Source organism: Rhinoraja longicauda, chromosome 37 (assembly GCF_053455715.1).
Source record: "Rhinoraja longicauda isolate Sanriku21f chromosome 37, sRhiLon1.1, whole genome shotgun sequence".
NCBI classification, from domain to species: Eukaryota; Metazoa; Chordata; class Chondrichthyes; order Rajiformes; family Arhynchobatidae; genus Rhinoraja; species Rhinoraja longicauda.
This window is the reverse complement of record NC_135989.1, coordinates 5,390,162-5,410,130: the sequence shown is the minus strand read 5'-3', so window position 1 is coordinate 5,410,130 and position 19,969 is coordinate 5,390,162. Positions and strand designations below refer to the sequence as shown.

The 19,969-nt window shown below is 48.0% G+C and overlaps 1 protein-coding gene across 2 annotated transcripts in view; it reads right to left on the bottom strand.

The window, feature by feature from the left end:
• mcoln1a (mucolipin TRP cation channel 1a) overlaps positions 1-19,969 on the bottom strand; it is a 55,614-nt gene that overhangs the window by 34,612 nt on the left and 1,033 nt on the right. For both annotated transcript variants that reach the window (XM_078429484.1, XM_078429485.1), the window contains exons 2-5: positions 9,189-9,421; positions 5,541-5,708; positions 2,558-2,714; positions 1,598-1,661 (exon numbers count right to left, since the gene is read on the bottom strand). In XM_078429484.1, the coding sequence (XP_078285610.1) occupies positions 1,598-1,661; positions 2,558-2,714; positions 5,541-5,708; positions 9,189-9,421 (622 nt within the window). The remainder of the gene's footprint in view (positions 1-1,597; positions 1,662-2,557; positions 2,715-5,540; positions 5,709-9,188; positions 9,422-19,969) is intronic.

Here is a 19,969-nt window from a genome sequence, read left to right as displayed (position 1 = left end):
ATACGCGATATCCCTCCTTATCGTCCACTAAACTATTCATTTTGATGCCATCTGCAAACCTACTAACAATGTTAGCTCACAAAATGCTGGAGTAACTCAGCGGGTCAGGCAGCATCTCGGGAGAGAAGGAATGGGTGACGTTTCGGGTCGAGACCTTTCATCTCCCGAGATGCTGCCTGACCTGCTGAGTTACTCCAGCATTTTGTGAATAAATAACTTCGATTTGTACCAGCATCTGCAGTTATTTTCTTACACTAACAATGTTAGCTCCATTGTCGTCTGGACAGTTAATGTCAATAAACAACAGTGGACCCGCTGGCACTCCACTGATGACAAGCCTCCAATCTGAAAAACATCCCTCCACAACTAGGGTGGCACGATGAAGCACCGGTAGAGTTGTTGCCTTACAGCGCCAGAGGCCAGATTCGATCCAGACAAAGGATGCTGTCTGCACGGAGTTTGCACGTTCTCCCTTTAACCTGTGGGGGTTTTCTCTGGGTGCTCTGGTTTACGCCCACACTCCAAAATGGCACTCAAGTGTCCAGCTTCAAGTTTCTGGGCGCTCACATTTCGGAGGACCTAACATGGTCCAATAACACTGCTGCGCTGGTCAAGAAGGCACAGCAACGACTGTTCTACCCAAGAACACTGAAAAAGTCTGGTCTACCCCAACAACTGCTGACGACATTCTACCGCTGCACCATAGAGAGCATCCTAACACAGGGCATCCCTGTGTGGTATCTCAGCTGCACGGAGGCAGAGAGGAGAGCTCTTCAGCGGGTAGTCCATAGAGCCCAGAGGACCATCGGAACACAGCTACCAGCCTTGGAGGGCATCTACAACACAAGATGCCTCAGAAAAGCCACCAGCATCCACAAAGACTCTTCACACCCCTGCAACAGTCTGTTTGAACTTCTACCATCGGGCAGACGATACAAGGCCTTCTACGCCCGCACCTCCAGACTCAGGAACATCTTCATCCCCAGGGCCATAGCTGCTATGAACCGGTCCTGCTGAGCCGGATGGTCACATCGCACAGTGATCCGGCACAGATCTACTTGCACTTTATTCTGTTTTAAAACTGTTCCAATTTGTTTCATTGGGTTGTTTAAATTAATACTGACTAGCTAATTAATTTATTGCATCGTATGGGAGGCGCATTCCCAATCTCGTTGTACCCCTGTATAATGACAATAAAGATATATTGTATTGTATTGTATTGTAAATGTACAGTAGTAAAATTGTAAATTGTTCCTAGTGTGTGTGGGATAGTGTTAGTGTGCGTGGATTGCAGGTCGGTGTGGACTCAGTGGGCCGAAGGGCCTGTTCCCTCGCTGTATCTCTCAATTAAAATCTAAAACATCTCCCGTTGATTCCTTCCGCCAAACCAATTTTGAATCCAGCTGGCCAGCTCACCTTAGATTCCATCAGCTTTAACCTTCTAGATTAACCTACCATGCAGGACTTTGTGAAAGGCTTTGACAAAGTCCAAAAAGACAACTTCCCCTCATCAATCCTCCCAGTGACTTCTTCAAAAACACGGATTTGGGAGGGTTGTTCGTGGAAGAACTTATTTTAAAAATGAAGATAACATTACTTGTAGAATTTTAGCGTCAGGTTCTTGCGCATCTCCGTCTCCATGGGGCTCACACCCACACAGTCTGCAAGAAGAGGGGGAAGAATTAGCATGAACACACATACACACACAGCTCCATACATTGCGAGGCATTCAATATCAGCCTGGGTGTCCTAGTGCATCAGTCACTGAAAGGAAGCATGCAGGTACAGCAGGCAGTGAAGAAAGCCAATGGAATGTTGGCCTTCATAACAAGAGGAGTTGAGTATAGGAGCAAAGCGGTCCTTCTGCAGTTGTACAGGGCCCTAGTGAGACCGCACCTGGAGTACTGTGTGCAGTTTTGGTCTCCAAATTTGAGGAAGGATATTCTTGCTATTGAGGGCGTGCAGCGTAGGTTTACTAGGTTAATTCCCGGAATGGCGGGACTGTCATATGTTGAAAGACTGGAGCGACTAGGCTTGTATACACTGGAATTTAGACGGATGAGAGGGGATCTTATCGAAACATAAGATTATTAAGGGGTTGGACACGCTAGAGGCAGGAAACATGTTCCCAATGTTGGGGGAGTCCAGAACCAGGGGCCACAGTTTAAGAATAAGGGGTAGGCCATTTAGAACGGAGATGAGGAAAAACTTTTCAGTCAGAGAGTTGTGAATCTGTGGAATTCACTGCCTCAGAAGGCAGTGGAGACTAATTATCTCAATGCATTCAAGAGAGAGCTAGATAGAGCTCTTAAGGATAGCGGAGTCAGGGGGTATGGGGAGAGGGCAGGAACGGGGTACTGATTGAGAATGATCAGCCATGATCACATTGAATGGCGGTGCTGGCTCGAAGGGCCGAATGGCCTCATCCTGCACCTATTGTCTATTGTCTAAGCTGGAGGTGTGTGTTTGCACGCTTCTGTGCCCGATGGTGGAGGGACGAAGGAGGAGTGAGCGGGGTGAGGCTGGTCCTGTGCTGGTGGTGGTGGCAGTCACTCACCTGTTATCACCAGGGGGTTGATGTTGAAGGTGTCGTTTGCAGGGTCGATGCTGCCCTTCTTGTAAAAACGCTGGCAGAGATGGAGGCCGGTGTGATTCGCGTCATTCTCAAACACGTAGGCGTAGCGTCCCAGAGACATTTTTTGCAGAGCCAGGTACTATGTATTGGTGGGGGATGAGCGTAAATAATGGGGTAACAATTTAATATGCAATGGGAGTCATCAGTCAGGAAAGAAGCATACAATAAGTCGCAGAATCTTACCAGGGAGGGATACTATAAAAAAGATTTGTATCTCAATGGAATTCTTCATATTATAGGACCAAAGATTATTTCCTACCGACACAGTAGGTTATACAGCAGCCATTTTGGACTTGCATGCACCAAAACTTTTGCGAATTTGGTCCAGGATTAAAAATGACCTGGTATGTCAGTTGGAAAACTCATTTTTTCTTCACGCTTCCTATCTTGTGTGTCTAACCATGCTGCCAAAGAGATCTCACTTTAAGCTAGCATCTTCCAGATTGGTAGCATCAGCCGGCATTGGGAAGGTCTCAGTAATGAAGCAATCCATTTAGAGGGGAACACACTGATGTGGCAGGGCATGCTGTCACACGCTGACCTTTCTCAGTCTTCCACAGGCTTGTATTCCTTTACTGATGTGAAGAACATCTCCAATTGAAAAAGGAACAAACATTTTTGTTTTAGTTTAGAGATACAGTGCAGAAACAGGCCCCTCGGCCCACCAAGTCTGGGCCGACTAATGACCCGCACACGGCCTTTTAACAAAGCCCATTTAACCCAAGTGTGGGAGGAAACCAGAGCACCCGGAGAAAACCCACACAGCTCACGGGAAAACGTACAAACTCCACACAGACAGGGACCAGTGGTCTGGATCGAACCTGGGTCTCTGGCACTGTAAGGCAGCGACTCTACCACTGGTTTGTGCAGGTTTGTAGGTTAATTGACCTGTAAATTGTCGCTAGTGTGCAAGATAGTGCAGGTGGACAGGAACGCAGGTTGGCACGGTCTCGGTGGGCTGAAGGACCTGTTTCCGCACTGTATCTCTAAAATCTTTCACGGGATAAACACAAGAAATAAATGCAGACCTCTCCTGGTCTCCAGGGTTTTCCATACAGCCTGAAACATTCATTGTTTGTCTTCCCACAGATGCTGCCTGACCTGCTAAATACTCTCAAATTGCCTTGTCAGAGATTGCCGGGTGGGACTAACTTAAAAATAACACACACAGGGACAAAATGAGTTTTTTTGGTGAAGTGCAACCCAGTCTAAAAATGAGTCGTCTCCAAAACACAAATACGCGAAGACTCAAGATCTCTGTCCCCCCTCTCCACCGATGGGGGGAGGGACACACTTAAGAACACTGGGTCTCCCCCAGAAGGTAGACACAAAATGCTGGAGTAACTCAGCGGGACAGGCAGCATCTCTGGTGAGAATGAATGGGTGACGTTTCCGGTTTAGACACTTCTGCAGATGTCTCGACTTGAAACCGCACCCATTCCTTCTCTCCAGGGGCCACAGTTTAAGAATAAGGGGTAGGCCATTTAGAACTGAGATGAGGAAAAACTTTTTCAGTCAGAGAGTTGTGAATCTGTGGAATTCTCTGCCTCAGAAGGCAGCGGAGGCCAATTCTCTGAATGCATTCAAGAGAGAGCTAGATAGAGCTCTTAAGGATAGGGGAGTCAGGGGGTATGGGGAGAAGGCAGGAACGGGGTACAATCATATCATATCATATATATACAGCCGGAAACAGGCCTTTTCGGCCCTCCAAGTCCGTGCCGCCCAGTGATCCCCGCACATTAACACTATCCTACACCCACTAGGGACAATTTTTACATTTACCCAGCCAATTAACCTACATACCTGTACGTCTTTGGAGTGTGGGAGGAAACCGAAGATCTCGGAGAAAACCCACGCAGGTCACGGGGAGAACGTACAAACTCCTTACAGTGCAGCACCCGTAGTCAGGATCGAACCTGAGTCTCCGGCGCTGCATTCGCTGTAAAGCAGCAACTCTACCGCTGCGCTACCGTGCCGCCCACTGATAGAGAATGATCAGCCATGATCACATTAAATGGCGGTGCTGGCTCAAAGGGCCGAATGGCCTCCTCCTGCACCTATTGTCTATTGAGATGCTGCCTGTCCCGCTGAGTTACTCCAGCATTTCATGTCTGTCTTCGGTATAAACCAGCATCTGCAGTTCCTTCCTACACACTGGGTGTTCCCCCCCCTCCCACCCACCCACCCACACTCCAATGTGGGCACTCCAGAACACAGGTACCCCAGTGTGCGACCCATAGCCCTCTCAACATCTCCGTGCTCCCATCTAAATGACTTCCAATGGCATATCACATGAACGCAAAGCTTCCCTTTGTCCGACAACAAAATGGCCATAACCATGGTGTTGTGACCAACATTTATCATTGACATGCTTTGATGCAGTCATGGTCAGGTGCTGCCAGACATAAGCTGGCTGCTGTACATCCTGTATTAGAACTGCATCGCCACCTGTTTAAGTGCAATGCAGGGCACCACATAACAATACAAAGGTATTAATTATTTCACAAAAAGCTGGAGTAACTCAGCAGGTCAGGCAGCATCTCAGGAGAGAAGGAATGGGTGACGTTTCGGTCTGAAGAAGGGTCGAAACCCGAAACGTCACCCATTCCTTCTCTCCTGAGATGCTGCCTGACCTGCTGAGTTACTCCAGCATTTTGTGAAATAAATACCTTCGATTTGTACCAGCATCTGCAGTTATTTTCTTACATAACAATACAAGTTCATTTAATCTGGCAGGGCACTGGAATGCAAAACAATAGTTATTCGTATTAGCATACAAGCTAACAAAGCAAGCTATAAATATTCACCAGGTGTGGTTACCTCACACTGCAAATTGGAGTGCGAGAAGAGAGATTTGGGCTCCTGCCCATTTCCTGACAGGAACTAATGCAATGGAGCAACATACCTGGTCAACCGCGTAGAAAATAGAATCGTAAACATCCCTCTGTGTATACACGGTAAAGGAACCTTCTGATTCCACTGTGTAATCCTTCAAGAATAGGTGTTTAAATGTCATTGTGTTTTCTTCTTTAAAATCCACCACCATCTGGTTACTCAAACCGAACAGGATTAACTGTTGGAAACAGGACGAGGCATCAGGTTCAGAACACGAGTTCATTGCCCCAGTAACAGGAATTCCCCATCGCTGTGTACAGCAAGGGACTGCAGATGGAGCTATGCGGCGTTCGGCCCACCAAGCCTGCACCGACCGACCAGCGTTCCCCGTACACCAACACCATCCTACACACCAAGAAGGTATCGCAAAATGCTGGAGTAACTCAGGCAGCATCTCAGGAGAGAAGGAATGGGCGACGTTTCGGGTCGAAACCCTTCTTCAGACCTGTACGTTTAGTTTAATTTAGAGATACAGCGTGGAAACAGGCCCTTTCGGCCCACCGGGTCTGCGCCGACCAGCAGTCCCCGGACACTAACCCTATCCTATACCCACTAGGGATAATTTTTTTAAAACATTTACCAAAGCCAATTAACCTACATATCTGTACGTCTTTGGATTGTGGGAGGAAACCAGAGCACCCGGAGAAAACCCAGGTTTTAAATTATACCTGCACCTCACTGAGAGTGGCACGGTGGCGCAGCGGTAGAGTAGCTGCTTTGCAGCACCAGAGACTCAGGTTCGATCCTGACCACGGGTGCTCTCTGAAGAAGGTCTCGACCCGAAACGTCACCCATTCCTTCTCTCCAGAGATGCTGCCTCACCTGTTAAGTTACTCCAGCATTTTGTGTCCACCTTCGATTTAAACCAGCTTCTGCAGTTTTTTTCCCCCTACAAAGTCCTTTAGAGTTGCCTCCTAAAGATGCTGGAATTTGCTGGAATCTGCAGCAGTATAATAGAGAACAGCTGGAGGAACTCAGCGGGCCAAGCATCTGTGAAGGGGAATGGGCAGTCGATGTTTCGGGCGTGCTTGTGACCCCTGGTTCTGTCATCAGATGTACCTCTGCAGCAATACCTGCTGAGGCGAGTCAAGTCTGCACACACTGGAGGCATCAGTGTGCCATATCTGTGTGGGAGAGTCTAAGACCAGAGGCCACAGCCGTAGAATTAAAGGACGTTCCTTTCGGAAGGAGAAGAGGAGGAATTTCTTGAGTCAAACGGTGGTGAATCTGTGGAGTTCATTGCCACAGAAGGCTGTTAAGGCCAAGTCAATGGATATTTTTAAGGCAGCGATAGATAGATTCTTGGGTAGACACAAAATACTGGTGTAACGCAGCGGGTCAGGCAGCATCTTGGGAGAGAAGGAATGGGTGATGTTTCGGGTCGAGACCCTTCAGATTGATTGTTGATTAGTACGGGTGTCAGAGGTTATGGAGAGACGGCAGGAGAATGGGGTTAGGAGGGAGAGATAGATCAGCCACGATTGAACGGCGGAGTAGACTTGATGGGCCGAATGGCCTAATTCTGCTCCTATCGCTTACGAACTTGTTTCGGCATCAGTTGTACCAATTGTGTTTTCTCCGGGTGCTGCCTACAAACCTGCATGCCTCTGTGGGAATGTGGTAGTTGAAATAGCTTGTGCTCGCAGATCTGCAAAAGTGTGGGCGAAATTAATGGTGTGGAAAGCTGATGAAACCTTGGGGCCTGATGACTTGCATTTTCCACATCTTGGGGGAGGTGGTGGTGAATGCATTGGTTATCATCTTCCAAAATTCTGTTTAGTTTAGAGATACAGTGTGGAGACGAGCTGTTCAGCCCTGATCATCTGTTCACACTAGTTCTATCTTTACAGAAGCCAATCGACCTACAAACCTGCATGCCTTTGGAATGTGGCAAGAATTTGGAATGACTATTGACCCGGGGAAAACCCAGGTGGTCACATGGAGAACATACAGACAGTGTCGTAATGAAAACTGCACTCGCTGGTTTAAATCGAAGGTAGACACAAAATGCCAGAGTAACTCAACAGGTCAGGCAGCATCTCTGGGGAGAAGGAATGGGTGACTTTTCGGGTCGAGGCCCTTCTTCAGAGAGCACCCGTGGTCAGGATCGAACCCGAGTCTCTGGCGTTACAAAGCAGCTACTCTACCGCTGCGCGACCGTGCCACTCAGTGAGGTGCAGGTATAATTTTAAAACCTGGGTGACGTTTTGGGTCAGGTGAGAAGAAGGGTCTCGACCCGAAATGTCACCCATTCCTTCTCTCCCGAGATGCAGACTGACCTGCTGAGTCACTCCAGCATTTTGTGTCTACCTTCTATAGGACTTTGGTTAGGCCACATTTTGGGGATTGCATGCATATTCTGGACGCCCTAATACACGGAGGTAGTGGAGGGTTTGGAGAGGGTGCAGAAGAGGTATACCAGAATTATGCCTGGATTAGAGGGTATTAGCTACAGGTTGGACAGACTTGGTTGTTTTCTCTGGAACTCCAGAGATTGAGGGGAGACCTGATAGAAGAATATACAATTATGAGAAGGATAGATAAGGTAGACAGTCAGTACCTTTTTCACAGGAAATATCAAATACTAGAGGGCATACGTTTAAGGTGAGAGGGGCAAGTTTAAAGATGATGTGTGGGACAATTTTTTTTTTTACATAGACAATAGTTGCAGGAGGAGGCCATTCGGCCCTTCGAGCCAGGACTGCCATTCAATGTGATCATGGCTGATCATTCTCAATCAGTACCCCGTTCCTGCCTTCTCCCCATACCCCCTGACTCCGCTATCCTTAAGAGCTCTATCTAGCTCTTAAGGTGGGTGTTTGGAATGCACTGCCAGAGGTGGTTTTGTTTAGTTTAGTTTAGAGATACAGCGCGGAAACAGGCCCTTCTGCCCACCGGGTCCGTGCCGACAACACTATCCTACACAAAATGGGGACAATTTTTACATTTACCAAGCCAATTAACCTACCAACCTGCACGTCTTTGGAGTGTGGGAGGAAAGCGAAGATCTCGAAGAAAACCCACGCAGGTCACGGGGAGAACGTACAAACTCTGTACAGACGGTGCCCGTAGTCGGGATGGAACCCGGGTCTCCGGCGCTGCATTCGCTGTAAGGCAGCAACTCTACCGCAACTCAGTCTGAAGAAGGGTCTCGACCCGAAACGTCGCCCATTCCTTCTCTCCCGAGATGCTGCCTGACCCGCTGAGTTTCTCCAGCATTTTGTGAATAAATACCTTCGATCTGTTCCAGCATCTGCAGTTATTTCCTTACACTACCGCCGTGAGAAGTCATTCCGCCCGGTCGGTGGTGTTGGTGCGGGCAGATACGATAGTGGCATTTAAGAGGTTTTTGGATAGGCAGGGAATGGAGGGATATGGAGCATGTATAAGAGCTTGTCTCGGCATCATGCTCAGCACACACAGTGGGCTGAGGGGCCGGGGCCTATGCTGTGTTGGCCTATGCTGTGTTGGCCTATGCTGTGAGGGGCCGGGGCCTATGCTGTGTTGGCCTATGCTGTGAGGGGCCGGGGCCTATGCTGTATCTTGTGCCTCCAGTCCACTATTTCTGTTGTACCGTTGCCGAGATTCCAGGTTCGGCCATGTGCTTTCACCTACGGACACGCCAGTGGAGAGGATGGCTGCGGGCGTCACCCCTTACCTGCACTGTGAATGAGATGAGCTTGATGATTTGCACCGCCAGCTTGAAAGGCTTCCGGCCTTTCGCCCGGTATTTGTCGCAGGGACTCATGAAGTAGTACTTCAGTTTCCTCTTCATTTCTTCCTCTTGGAAGACCGGCGGAGCTCCAGAAGACACAATGACGTGCGGAATGGCGACGTGGGCGTGGTCTTGAGAGCCATAGCTGTTGACGGGAGTTAACAGCTTCTCCCCTTCTATTGACAAAAGAGCACAAGGACACACTTTTAATAAAGCAGCCTCATGTCACGCTTAGTGCACCTTAAGAGGTAAAGCACGGAAACAGGCCCTTCGGCCCACTGTGTCAGCAACAACCAGCTATCGCCGCACATTTAAAAACTCTTCTACATTAGGGACAATCTTTACATTTACACCAAGCCAATTAACAATAGACATTAGACAATAGGTGCAGGAGGAGGTCATTCGGCCCATACCCCCTGACTCCGCTATCCTTAAGAGCTCTATCTAGCTCGCTCTTGAATGCATTCAGAGAATTGGCCTCCACTGCCTTCCGAGGCAGAGAATTCCACAGATAATTATACTGTGGTACTCATTGAAATATCCAGTAAAAGTGTTCCTGGCACCTGTTTGAACAGCCACACACGGCATAGTACGAGCAAATGAAAGTTTTAGAACTGCAGAGGAATGACTCAGGCAAGAAATATGTGGATACAAGATAAAAATGCTGTGATTAGCTGAAATTGCGATGTTGTGCATGACAAAAGAAACAGATCCAAGGCGTGACTAAAAAGATAAGTGGCCGATTGTTAAGTGAAACCACACAGAAAGACAGGTCTGATCCAGACAAGAACTGGTGCCGGGAAAGATAAGAATGTGCTGAGGAATTAACTACACGTGAATACTCGGGTGTAAGTGTACTGTCTGTGCACAATTCAAGTGTGTGGGACCACGAGGGACAGCGAGCATGTAGCCATACTCGGGCTGCTCTCCCACACCCGCATGCGTGAATTAAAAAGGCATCGTTACTTTCTTAAGGTGACTAAGGTGTTTTTTGTTGTGTGAAAGGGCGGATTGAACATTAACACAAGCAGTAAAGCTGCAGTCAATAAACTGAGAAATGGTATCAAACACAAGGATTAACAGCCTGCAGATTAAGGGAGACCTTTGCACCAGCTCACCCATTGCAACCACTAACTCTCTCTGGTCACTCACAAGATGGACTCTGGCCAGCTGGTCACATACTCCCCATGTCTGAGTCTCTTCTCAATACTCCCAACATCGCCCAGCCCCGACCCCCTCCCTCCTAACCCACTCCCTGCTATCACTTCCTCCCTCCCCCCCCCCCCACCCTCTCCTCCAAACCTTAATCACGAGCAAAAAACAAACTGTTGGAGGAACTGAAGAAGGGTCTCGACCTGAAACGTCACCCATTCCTTCTCTCCCGAGATGCTGCCTGACCTGCTGAGTTACTCCAGCATTTTGTGAATAAATACCTTCGATTTGTACCAGCATCTGCAGTTATCATCTTAAACTGCTGGAGGAACTCAGCGGGTCAGGCAGCATAACGGAGAATGTCTTCACAGTGGGCATAATCTGAGGAGACTTTGCAGTGGGGGCAGCAGTGGAACTTGTCCACCGCGCGTAGGATAGTGCTGGTGTATGACCAGCCGAGTTCCACCAGCGGCTCGTTTTGTTTAAGAGATGCAGTGCAGAAACAGGCCCTTCGACCCACCACATCCTCACTGACCATCGATCACCCCTTACACCAGGTATTTATTCACAAAATGCTGGAGTAACTCAGCAGGTCAGGCAGCATCTCAGGAGAGAAGGAATGGGTGACGTTTCTGGTCGAGACCCTTCTTCAGACTCGATTTGTACCAGCATCTGCAGTTATTTTCTTATACTACCTGCTGCTCCACTGCGATTTCTCCTCAAGGTATGTCCACTTTGAAGACGTTCACCTCCTCTCTTCGACGAGAGTTTATCAGTCTGAAGAAGGGTGTCGACCTGAAACGTCACCCATTCCTTCTCTCCTGAGATGCCGCCTGACCTGCTAAGTTACTCCAGCATTTTGTGAATAAATACCTTCGATTTGTACCAGCATCTGCAGTTATAGTCCTTTTACCAGCACTATCTTACACACTAGGGACAATTTACAATTTTTACCGAAGCCAATTAACCTACCAAACTGTACGTCTTTGGAGTGTAGGAGGAAACCGGAGCACCTGGAGAAAACCCACGCGGTCACAGGGGGAACATGCAAACTCCATAAGGCAGCAACTCTACCGCTGCACCACTGTTCCTATTTCTGCAACAGCTCTTATTGTAATGGCACCTTCAATCTTTTCCAATTAAGTCCTTTCCGATTGCCATTACTGCACAGGGAGTGAATCTTGAGGCAAACCAACGCAGAGATATTCCAAGCGTACTTTCAGTTTAATTAGTTGTTTATTGAAGTAGTTGTGCAAACAAGATGAAGAACATACCAGGCTGAAGGTATCACAAACAGCTGGAGTAACTCAGCGGGTCAGGCAGCATCTCAGGAGAGAAGGAATGGGTGACGTTTTGGGTCGAGAATTTAAGCGGCACGGTGGCGCAGCGGTAGAGTTGCCGCCTTACAGCGAATGCAGCGCCCGAGACTCAGGTTCGATCCTGCCTGTACGGAGTTTGTACGTTCTCCCCGTGACCTGCATGGGTTTTCTCCAAGATCTTCGGTTTCCTCCCACTCCAAAGACGTACAGGTATGTAGGTTAATTGAGTGGGTAAATTGTAAAATTGCCCCTAGTGCTTGTAGGATAGTGTTAATGTGCAGGGATCGCTGGGCGGCGTGGACCCGGTGGGCTGAACAGCCTGTTTCCGCGCTGTATCTCTAAATCTAAATCTAAAAAAAGTCCGAAGATAGGCCTCGACCCGAAACATCACCCATTCCTTCTCTCCTGAGATGCTGCCTGACCCGCTGAGTTACTCCAGCTTTTTGTGATACCTTTGATTTGTACCAGCATCTGCAGCTATTTTCCTACACAATATACCAGGCTGTACTTATTTCACATTCAAGTCACAGCTGGCTGACCTGTTCTCCCCGTCTGCTCCCAGCTCTCACTGTAGGTCTGGTAAGAGCTGTATCTCACCAAACTCCCCGTGACTGACCCCTTCCAGTACGCGTGTCTCCAGATATATGCCCCAATTCTGGTTCCTCCCAGTATGTTTAGCCCATATATCTACATTCATCTAACGACAGCCCCCGAGTGTCCAAAATAATACGGCAAGAAATCTAGACAAAATAATATAATTTGCCAAAGCATCCAGCACAAACACAAATGGATGATCAGCCATGATCACAAAGAATGGCGGTGCTGGCTCGAAGGGCCGAATGGCCTCCTCCTGCACCTATTTTCTATGGCTCCTACACTTATTTCTTAATATCTATATTTTCTGCACTTGATCCTGTGGCAATGTAGTTCTGTTTATGCAGGGTGGTTACTGAACTGCTGCCCAGCAGATGTTGCAGTTCGCCATCGCATGTTTGCAGCCTGTCACCCACCTAAAGAAGCACGCTTTCTGTCGTCGTGCAATGTCATGCATAGATGATGTTAACGCAGTACACCTCACAGTGGAAAACAAAATGCATGCCGAGTGACTGTGAGTGTTCAGTCTGGTGGGCCTATGCTGAGCTGCCAGTTTAATTCACTGCCCTCTCCCACATTCATCCCTCTGCCTTCAACTGCCTACACTGCCAAGATGGGAACATTTGCATTCTTGTGTCTCCGTAAGCATTCCCTTTCTCTCTGGGCACACCCAGGCTTCAGTTACAAGCCGACCCACACACACACACACCCCAGCCGTACAGAGATACCCAGATCCAGGCACCAGCCCTGGAGTTCCAAAACTCGACAACGAGGAGCAGTCACGGGTCCACGATCTCGTTTCGCACAGAAAATAAGCCAGGGATGTCAAAGCCGTAATTGAGTCCGTTTTCAAGAATGGTGACAGAGTGAACTGTGGTAACAACCTGGTTTGCCTTTCAACCACTTCCTGCATGAGGTGGAAGAGCAACTTCCTGACCCAGGGTGGATTCTGCCTCTCGGTGCATATCTTTTCCAAATATCTGAATTTAAATCTGAAGATAGGTCTCGACCCGAAAGGTCACCCATTCCTTCTCTCCAGAGATGCTGCCCGACCCGCTGAGTTGCTCCAGCATTTTGTGCCTGTCTGATTTAAACCAGCATCTGCAATTCCTTCATACACTCCCTTTTCCCCCATTGTTTTTAGTTTAAGAGATACAGCGCGGAAACAGGCCCTTCGGCCCACCGAGTCCGCACCGACCAGCGATCCCCACATTAACACAAGCCGACACACACTTGGGTCTGAAGAAGGGTCCTGACCCGAAACGTCACCCATTCCTTCTCTCCTGAGATGCTGCCTGACCTGCTGAGTTACTCCAGCATTTTGTGAAATAAATACCTCCGATTTGTACCAGCATCTGCAGTTATTTTCTTACTCACTTGGGTCAATTTACATTTATACAAAATATATAAACCCAAGCCAATTAACCTACAAACCTGGGTATTTATTCACAAAATGCTGGAGTAACTCAGCAGGTCAGGCAGCATCTCGGGAGAGAATGAATGGGTGACGTTTTGGGTCGAGACCCATCTTCTTTAACCTACAAACCTGCACGTCTTTGGAGTGTGGGAGGAAACCAAAGATCTCGGAGCAAACCCACGCAGGTCACAGGGAGAACATACACCCTCCATACAGTCAGCACCCGTAGTTGGGATTGAACCCGGGTCTCTGGCGCTGCAAGGCAGCAACTCTACCGCCGCACTCTGTCTTGCAAAATTTTATGCATAACTTATTTTATGTTTTGTCCAAATCCACGTGTTGAATATGTGCATTGTCCAAATCTTTTCATGTACCTCATTGTGCTTATGCATATCACAATAAACTCAACTTGACTTTATTAAACAAGCTGTTAAATTGCAGAGTTGAGTGGAGAAGGATAGGAATCAGAACAAAGGTTGAACAAGGAAGCGGACAGTAACATCTTGGAGAGGAGGGGTTGGGAGGGAAGAGATAGAGAAAAAGACAGAAGGGAGGTGGAGAGGACGAGACAGATAGAGATATGCACAGACACACACACAGAGAGTGGGGGGGGGGGGGGGGGGAGAGATAGAATTGAAGTCCCAATTCTGTGACTTCAATTCCGTCTCCTTCCCTTTACGTGCTTTGCATAAGAATTGTAGGTGCTCTCATCCTGTGTGTTATTCTGTGGGAGATGCAAAACCGGCCCTTTCTGCTCCTACAGCCCCAGGACACAAGTATATTTGCAGCTGAAGCAGCACTTTCCGTCGACGTGCAATGTCATGCATAGATGATGTTAACGCAGTACACCTCACAGTGGAAAACAAATGCATGCCGAGTGACTGCGAGTGTTCAGTCTGGTGGGCCTATGCTGAGCTGCCAGTTTAATTCACTGCCCTCTCCCACATTCATCTCTCTGCCTTCAACTGCCTACACTGCCAAGATGGGAACATTTGCATTCTTGTGTCTCCGTAAGCATTTCCTTTCTCTCTGGGCACACCCAGGCTTCAGTTACAAGCCGAACCCACACACACACACACCCCAGCCGTACAGAGATACCCAGATCCAGGCACCAGCCCTGGAGTTCCAAAACTCGACAACGAGGAGCAGTCACGGGTCCACGATCTCGTTTCCCACAGAAAAGAAGCCAGGGATGTCAAAGCCGTAATTGAGTCAGTTTTCAAGAGTGGTGAAAGAGTGAACTGTGGTAACAACCTGGTCTGCCTTTCAATCACTTCCTGCATGAGGTGGAAGAGCAACTTCCTGACCCAGGGTGGATTCTGCCTCTCGGTGCATATATTTTCCAAATTTCTGAATTTAAGTCTGAAGATAGGTCTCGACCCAAAAGGTCACCCATTCCTTCTTTCCAGAGATGCTGCCTGACCTGCTGAATTACTCCAGCATTTTGTGAAATAAATACCTTCGATTCGAAACAGCATCTGCAGTTATTTTCTTACTCACTTGGGTCAATTTACATTTATACAAAGTGTATAAACCAAAGCCAATTAACCTACAAACCTGCACGTCTTTGGAGTGTGGGAGGAAACCAAAGATCTCGGAGCAAACCCACGCAGGTCACAGGGAGAACATAGAACCTCCATACAGTCAGCACCCGTAGTTGGGATTGAACCCGGGTCTCTGGCGCTGCAAGGCAGCAACTCTACCGCCGCACTCTGTTTCGCAAAATTATACGCGTAACTTATTTTATGTTTTGTCCAAATCCATGTGTTGAATATGTGCATTGTCCGAATCTTTTCATGTACCTCATTGTGCTTATGCATATCACAATAAACTCAACTTGACTTTATTAAACAAGCTGTTAAATTGCAGAGTTGAGCAGAGAAGGATAGGAATCATAGCAAAGGTTGAACAAGGAAGCGGACAGCTGCCCAGGCGAAATATGAGGTGCTGTTCTTCCAATTTGCGGTGGGCCTCACTCTGACAATGGAGGAGGTCCATGACAGAAAGGTCAGACTGAGTGGGAGGGGGAGTTGAAGTTCTCAGCCACCGGGAGATCAGGTTGGTTAAGGCGGACTGAGCGAAGGTGTTGAGCGAAACAATTGCCGAGCCTGCGTTTGGTCTCGCCAATGTAGAGAAGTTGACATCTGGAACAGTGGATACAATAGATGAGGTTGGAGGAGGCGCAGGTGAACCTCTGCCTCACCTGGAAAGACTGTTTCGGTCCTTGGATGGAGTCGAGGGGGGAGCTAAAGGGACAGGTGTTGCATCTCCTGCAGTTGCAGGGGAAAGTGCCTGGGGAGGGGGTGGTTTGGGTGGGAAGGGACGAGTGGACCAGGGATTTATGGAGGGAACGGTCTCTGCAGAAAACGGAAAGGGGAGGAGATGGGAAGATGTCTCTGCAGAAAGCAGAAAGGGGAGGAGATGGTTTACACCTATGTTAGACACAAAACACTGGAGTATTTCAACAGGACAGGCAGCAGGTTCTGCAGCAGGACAGGCAGCAGAGACCCTCTTCAGACTGAACAAAGGGACTAAACTAAGTTCCGATTAGCCAAGATCATGGAAGATTGGAGTGAAATTATACAGAATTCCTTCACATCCACCACACGATGTACAAACATTCCATCAAATGAGGCTGGTATTTTAAATTCTAGCCATCTTTTCCAGCAAAGGAGTGCGCGTATAGTGTGATGCACAAGGTGTCACTGTGTGTAGGAAGAAACGGCAGATGCTGGTTTACACCAAAGATAAGACCCAAAATGCTGGCCTAACTCAGCGGGACAGGCAGCATCGCTGGACGGAAGGAATGGGTGATGCTTCGGGTCCAGACCCTTCTTCAGACTGAGTCAGGGCAGAGGGAGATAGAGATACGGTGTGAAAACGAGACATCAAAGGAGATGGAGTTCAAGGAAAATGTAGAATAGATCATTGTTAGCTAGGAGAAGGGGACAACGAAGCATACAGAGGTAAAATGTAGTCAGACTGGTCGGAGAACTAGGAAGGGGGAGGGATGGAGAGAGAGGGAAAGCAAGGGCTACTTGAAGTTAGAGAAGTCAATATTCATACCGCTGGGGTTGAAGCTGCCCAAGTGATCACCCACTCAACAGACAATAGGTGCAGGAAGAGGCCATTCGGCCCTTCGAGCCAGCACCACCATTCAATGTGATCATGGCCGATCATTCTCAATCAGTACCCCGTTCCTGCCTTCTCCCCATACCTCCTGACTCCGCTATCCTTAAGAGCTCTATCTAGCTCTCTCTTGAAAGCATCCAGAGAATTGGCCTCCACTGCCTTCTGAGGCAGAGAATTCCACAGATTCACAACTCTCTGACTGAAAAAGATCTCCCGAGATGCTGCCTGTCCCGCTGAGTTACTCCAGCATTTTCTGTCTATTTTCAGTGTTATTGTGTGGGACACATTGGATTGCAAGACAAAAGTTTACAACCACGGCAACTGCACTGCAGAAGTGAACGGGAGCCGCTGCAAACCCGCTGAAGCGTCACTAAAATAGACAATAGGTGCAGGAGGAGGCCATTCGGCCCTTCGAGCCAGCACCGCCATTCAATGTGATCATGGCTGATCATTCTCAATCAGTACCCCGTTCCTGCCTTCTCCCCATACCCCCTGACTCTGCTATCCTTAAGAGCTCTATCTATCTATCTCACAGGTGGAAGGCTGGGCTGGGAAAGGAAACAATACCCTGTCACTTTGGGGGGGGGGGGTGAGGGAAGGGACCCCATTACCATGGTGGTGAGAAGGAGGGGGGGGGAGAGAAAAGGACCCTATGATTGAGGGGATCAAGAGTGTTCAATTATTATATGTCCCAAATTGGAACAATTAAATTCTTAATTACAGCAGCACAACAGATATGACTCGAAACGTCACCCATTCCTTCTCTCCCGAGATGCTGCCTGACCACTGAGTTACTCCAACATTTTGCGTCTACCTTTGATTTAGACCAGCATCTGCAGTTTCTTTCCTACAGATATGTAAATGCAGTACTCCGCGAACACCATAATAAACAAAACGATCAATGTTTATAAAAAAAAAAATGTAAAGGCAAAACCAAAGCCTCAAGGGTGATGGTAGAAGATAGCCCATCACCGTAGGGATGGGGGGGGGGGGGGGGGGATAGGCAGGAGAGAAGGGACCCCAACTCTCTCAGAGTTGTAAATCTGTGGAATTCTCTGCCTCAGAAGGCAGTGGAGGCCAATTCTCCGGATGCTTTCAAGAGAGAGCTAGATAGAGCTCTTAAAGATGGCGGAGTCAGGGGATATGGGGAGAAGGCAGGAACGGGGTACTGATTGAGAATGATCAGCCATGATCACATTGAATGGTGGTGCTGGCTCGAAGGGACGAATGGCCTACTCCTGCACCCATTGTCTATTAGAATTCTGGATGATATCAATGTGATACTGAAATGGGCTGAGAAATAGCAAATGGGATCCTGATAAATGTGAGCTGATTTTGGGACTACCAAAGGTGAAGGACATACACCAGGATTAATAGGGCCCCAGGAAGTATTGAGGAACAGAAGGACCTTGGCAGAAGGACATTGTGAATGATCAGCCATGATCACATTGAATGGCGGTGCTGGCTTGAAGAGACGAATGGCCTACTCCTGCACCTATTGTCTATAATATCGAGGGTATCAAGAGTGTTTTATTGTCATAAGTTCATAAGTGATAGGAGCAGAATTAGGCCATTCGGCCCATCAAGTCTGCTCTGCCATTCAACCATGGCTGATCTATCTCTCCCTCCAAATCCCATTCTCCTCCCTTCTCCGCATAACCCCTGACACCCGCACTAATCAAGTCTATCTATCCCTGCCTTAAAAATATCCATTGACTTGGCCTCCACAGCCATCCGTGGCAATGAATTCCACAGATTCACCACCCTCTGACTAAAGATTCTTACTTGCAGCAGCCCAACAGGTAAATAAACGTAGTATTCAGTAATACACGTAGAAAACAAAAAGATCACCATATTGAAAAACAAAGACGATACAAAGAGAACTCCGGAGCCCTGAGGGGGAGAAAGAATGGGTGACGTTTCGGGTCGAGACCCTTCTTCTGATCTGAAGAAGGGTCTCGACCTGAAACGTCACCCATTCCTTCGCTCCAGAGATGCTGCCTGTCCCGCTGAGTTACTCCACCATTTTGTGTCTATCTTCAGTTTAAACCAACATCTGCAGTTCCTTCCTACACATGTAAACACATTACTCGGCTAACACTATAATAGACAAAAAGATCAATATATAAAAAGACGGGGCTAGGAGGATGTCAGTGCGCCAAGGGGGAGAGAAGGGGACACCCCTCACTAAGTGGATCAAGAGCATTTTATTGTCGCATTTCCCAAAATGGGAACAATGAAATTCTTGGTACTGAAGGGTCCCGACCCGAAACGTCACCCATTCCTTCTCTCCCGAGATTTGTGGGCTCGATTTACTCCAGCATTTTGTGAATAAATACCTTCGATTTGTACCAGCATCTGCAGTTATTTTCTCATACAATGAAATTCTTACTTGGTGCTACACAACAGAATTTGGAAACACAGTACTTGGTGAACACCATAATAAACAATATATAAAAAAGACACACAGGCCTAGGAGAATACCGACCAGAGCCTCAGGGGGAGAGAAGAGACCCCATCACTGTAGAGATCAAGAGTGTTATGTTGTAATCTTCCAAAATGAAATTCATACTTGCAGCAGCACAACAGACATGTAAACACACAACTCAGTGAACACCCTAATAAACAAGATCAATATATAAAAAGAGGAAAGCCAATACAGGGCAAGGTAAATACCAGTGCCCCAAGAAGGGGAGAAGGAACCCCCTCACTGAGGGGGGAGTAGGGGGAAGAGAAGGAATCCCCTCCCCCATTGAGGAGATCAAGAGCGTTTTATTCAAATCTTCCAAAATGAAATGCTGAAATTCATACTTGGAGCAGCACAACAGATAACGTCACACACAGTACTCAGTAAAACCCATAATAAACAAGATCAATGCGCAAAAAGACAGAGAATCCAGGGCTACAATACCAGAGCCCCAGAGAACACCAGAGCCCAGAGCCCCGAAAAAACACCAGAGCCCCAGAGAACACCAGATCCCCCAGGAACACCAGAGCCCCCAGGAACACCAGAGCCCCAGAGAAAACCAGAGCCCCAGAGAACACCAGAGCCCCAGAGTAGAGAGCCCCAGAAAATACGAGAGCCCAGAGAATACCAGAGCCCCAGAGTA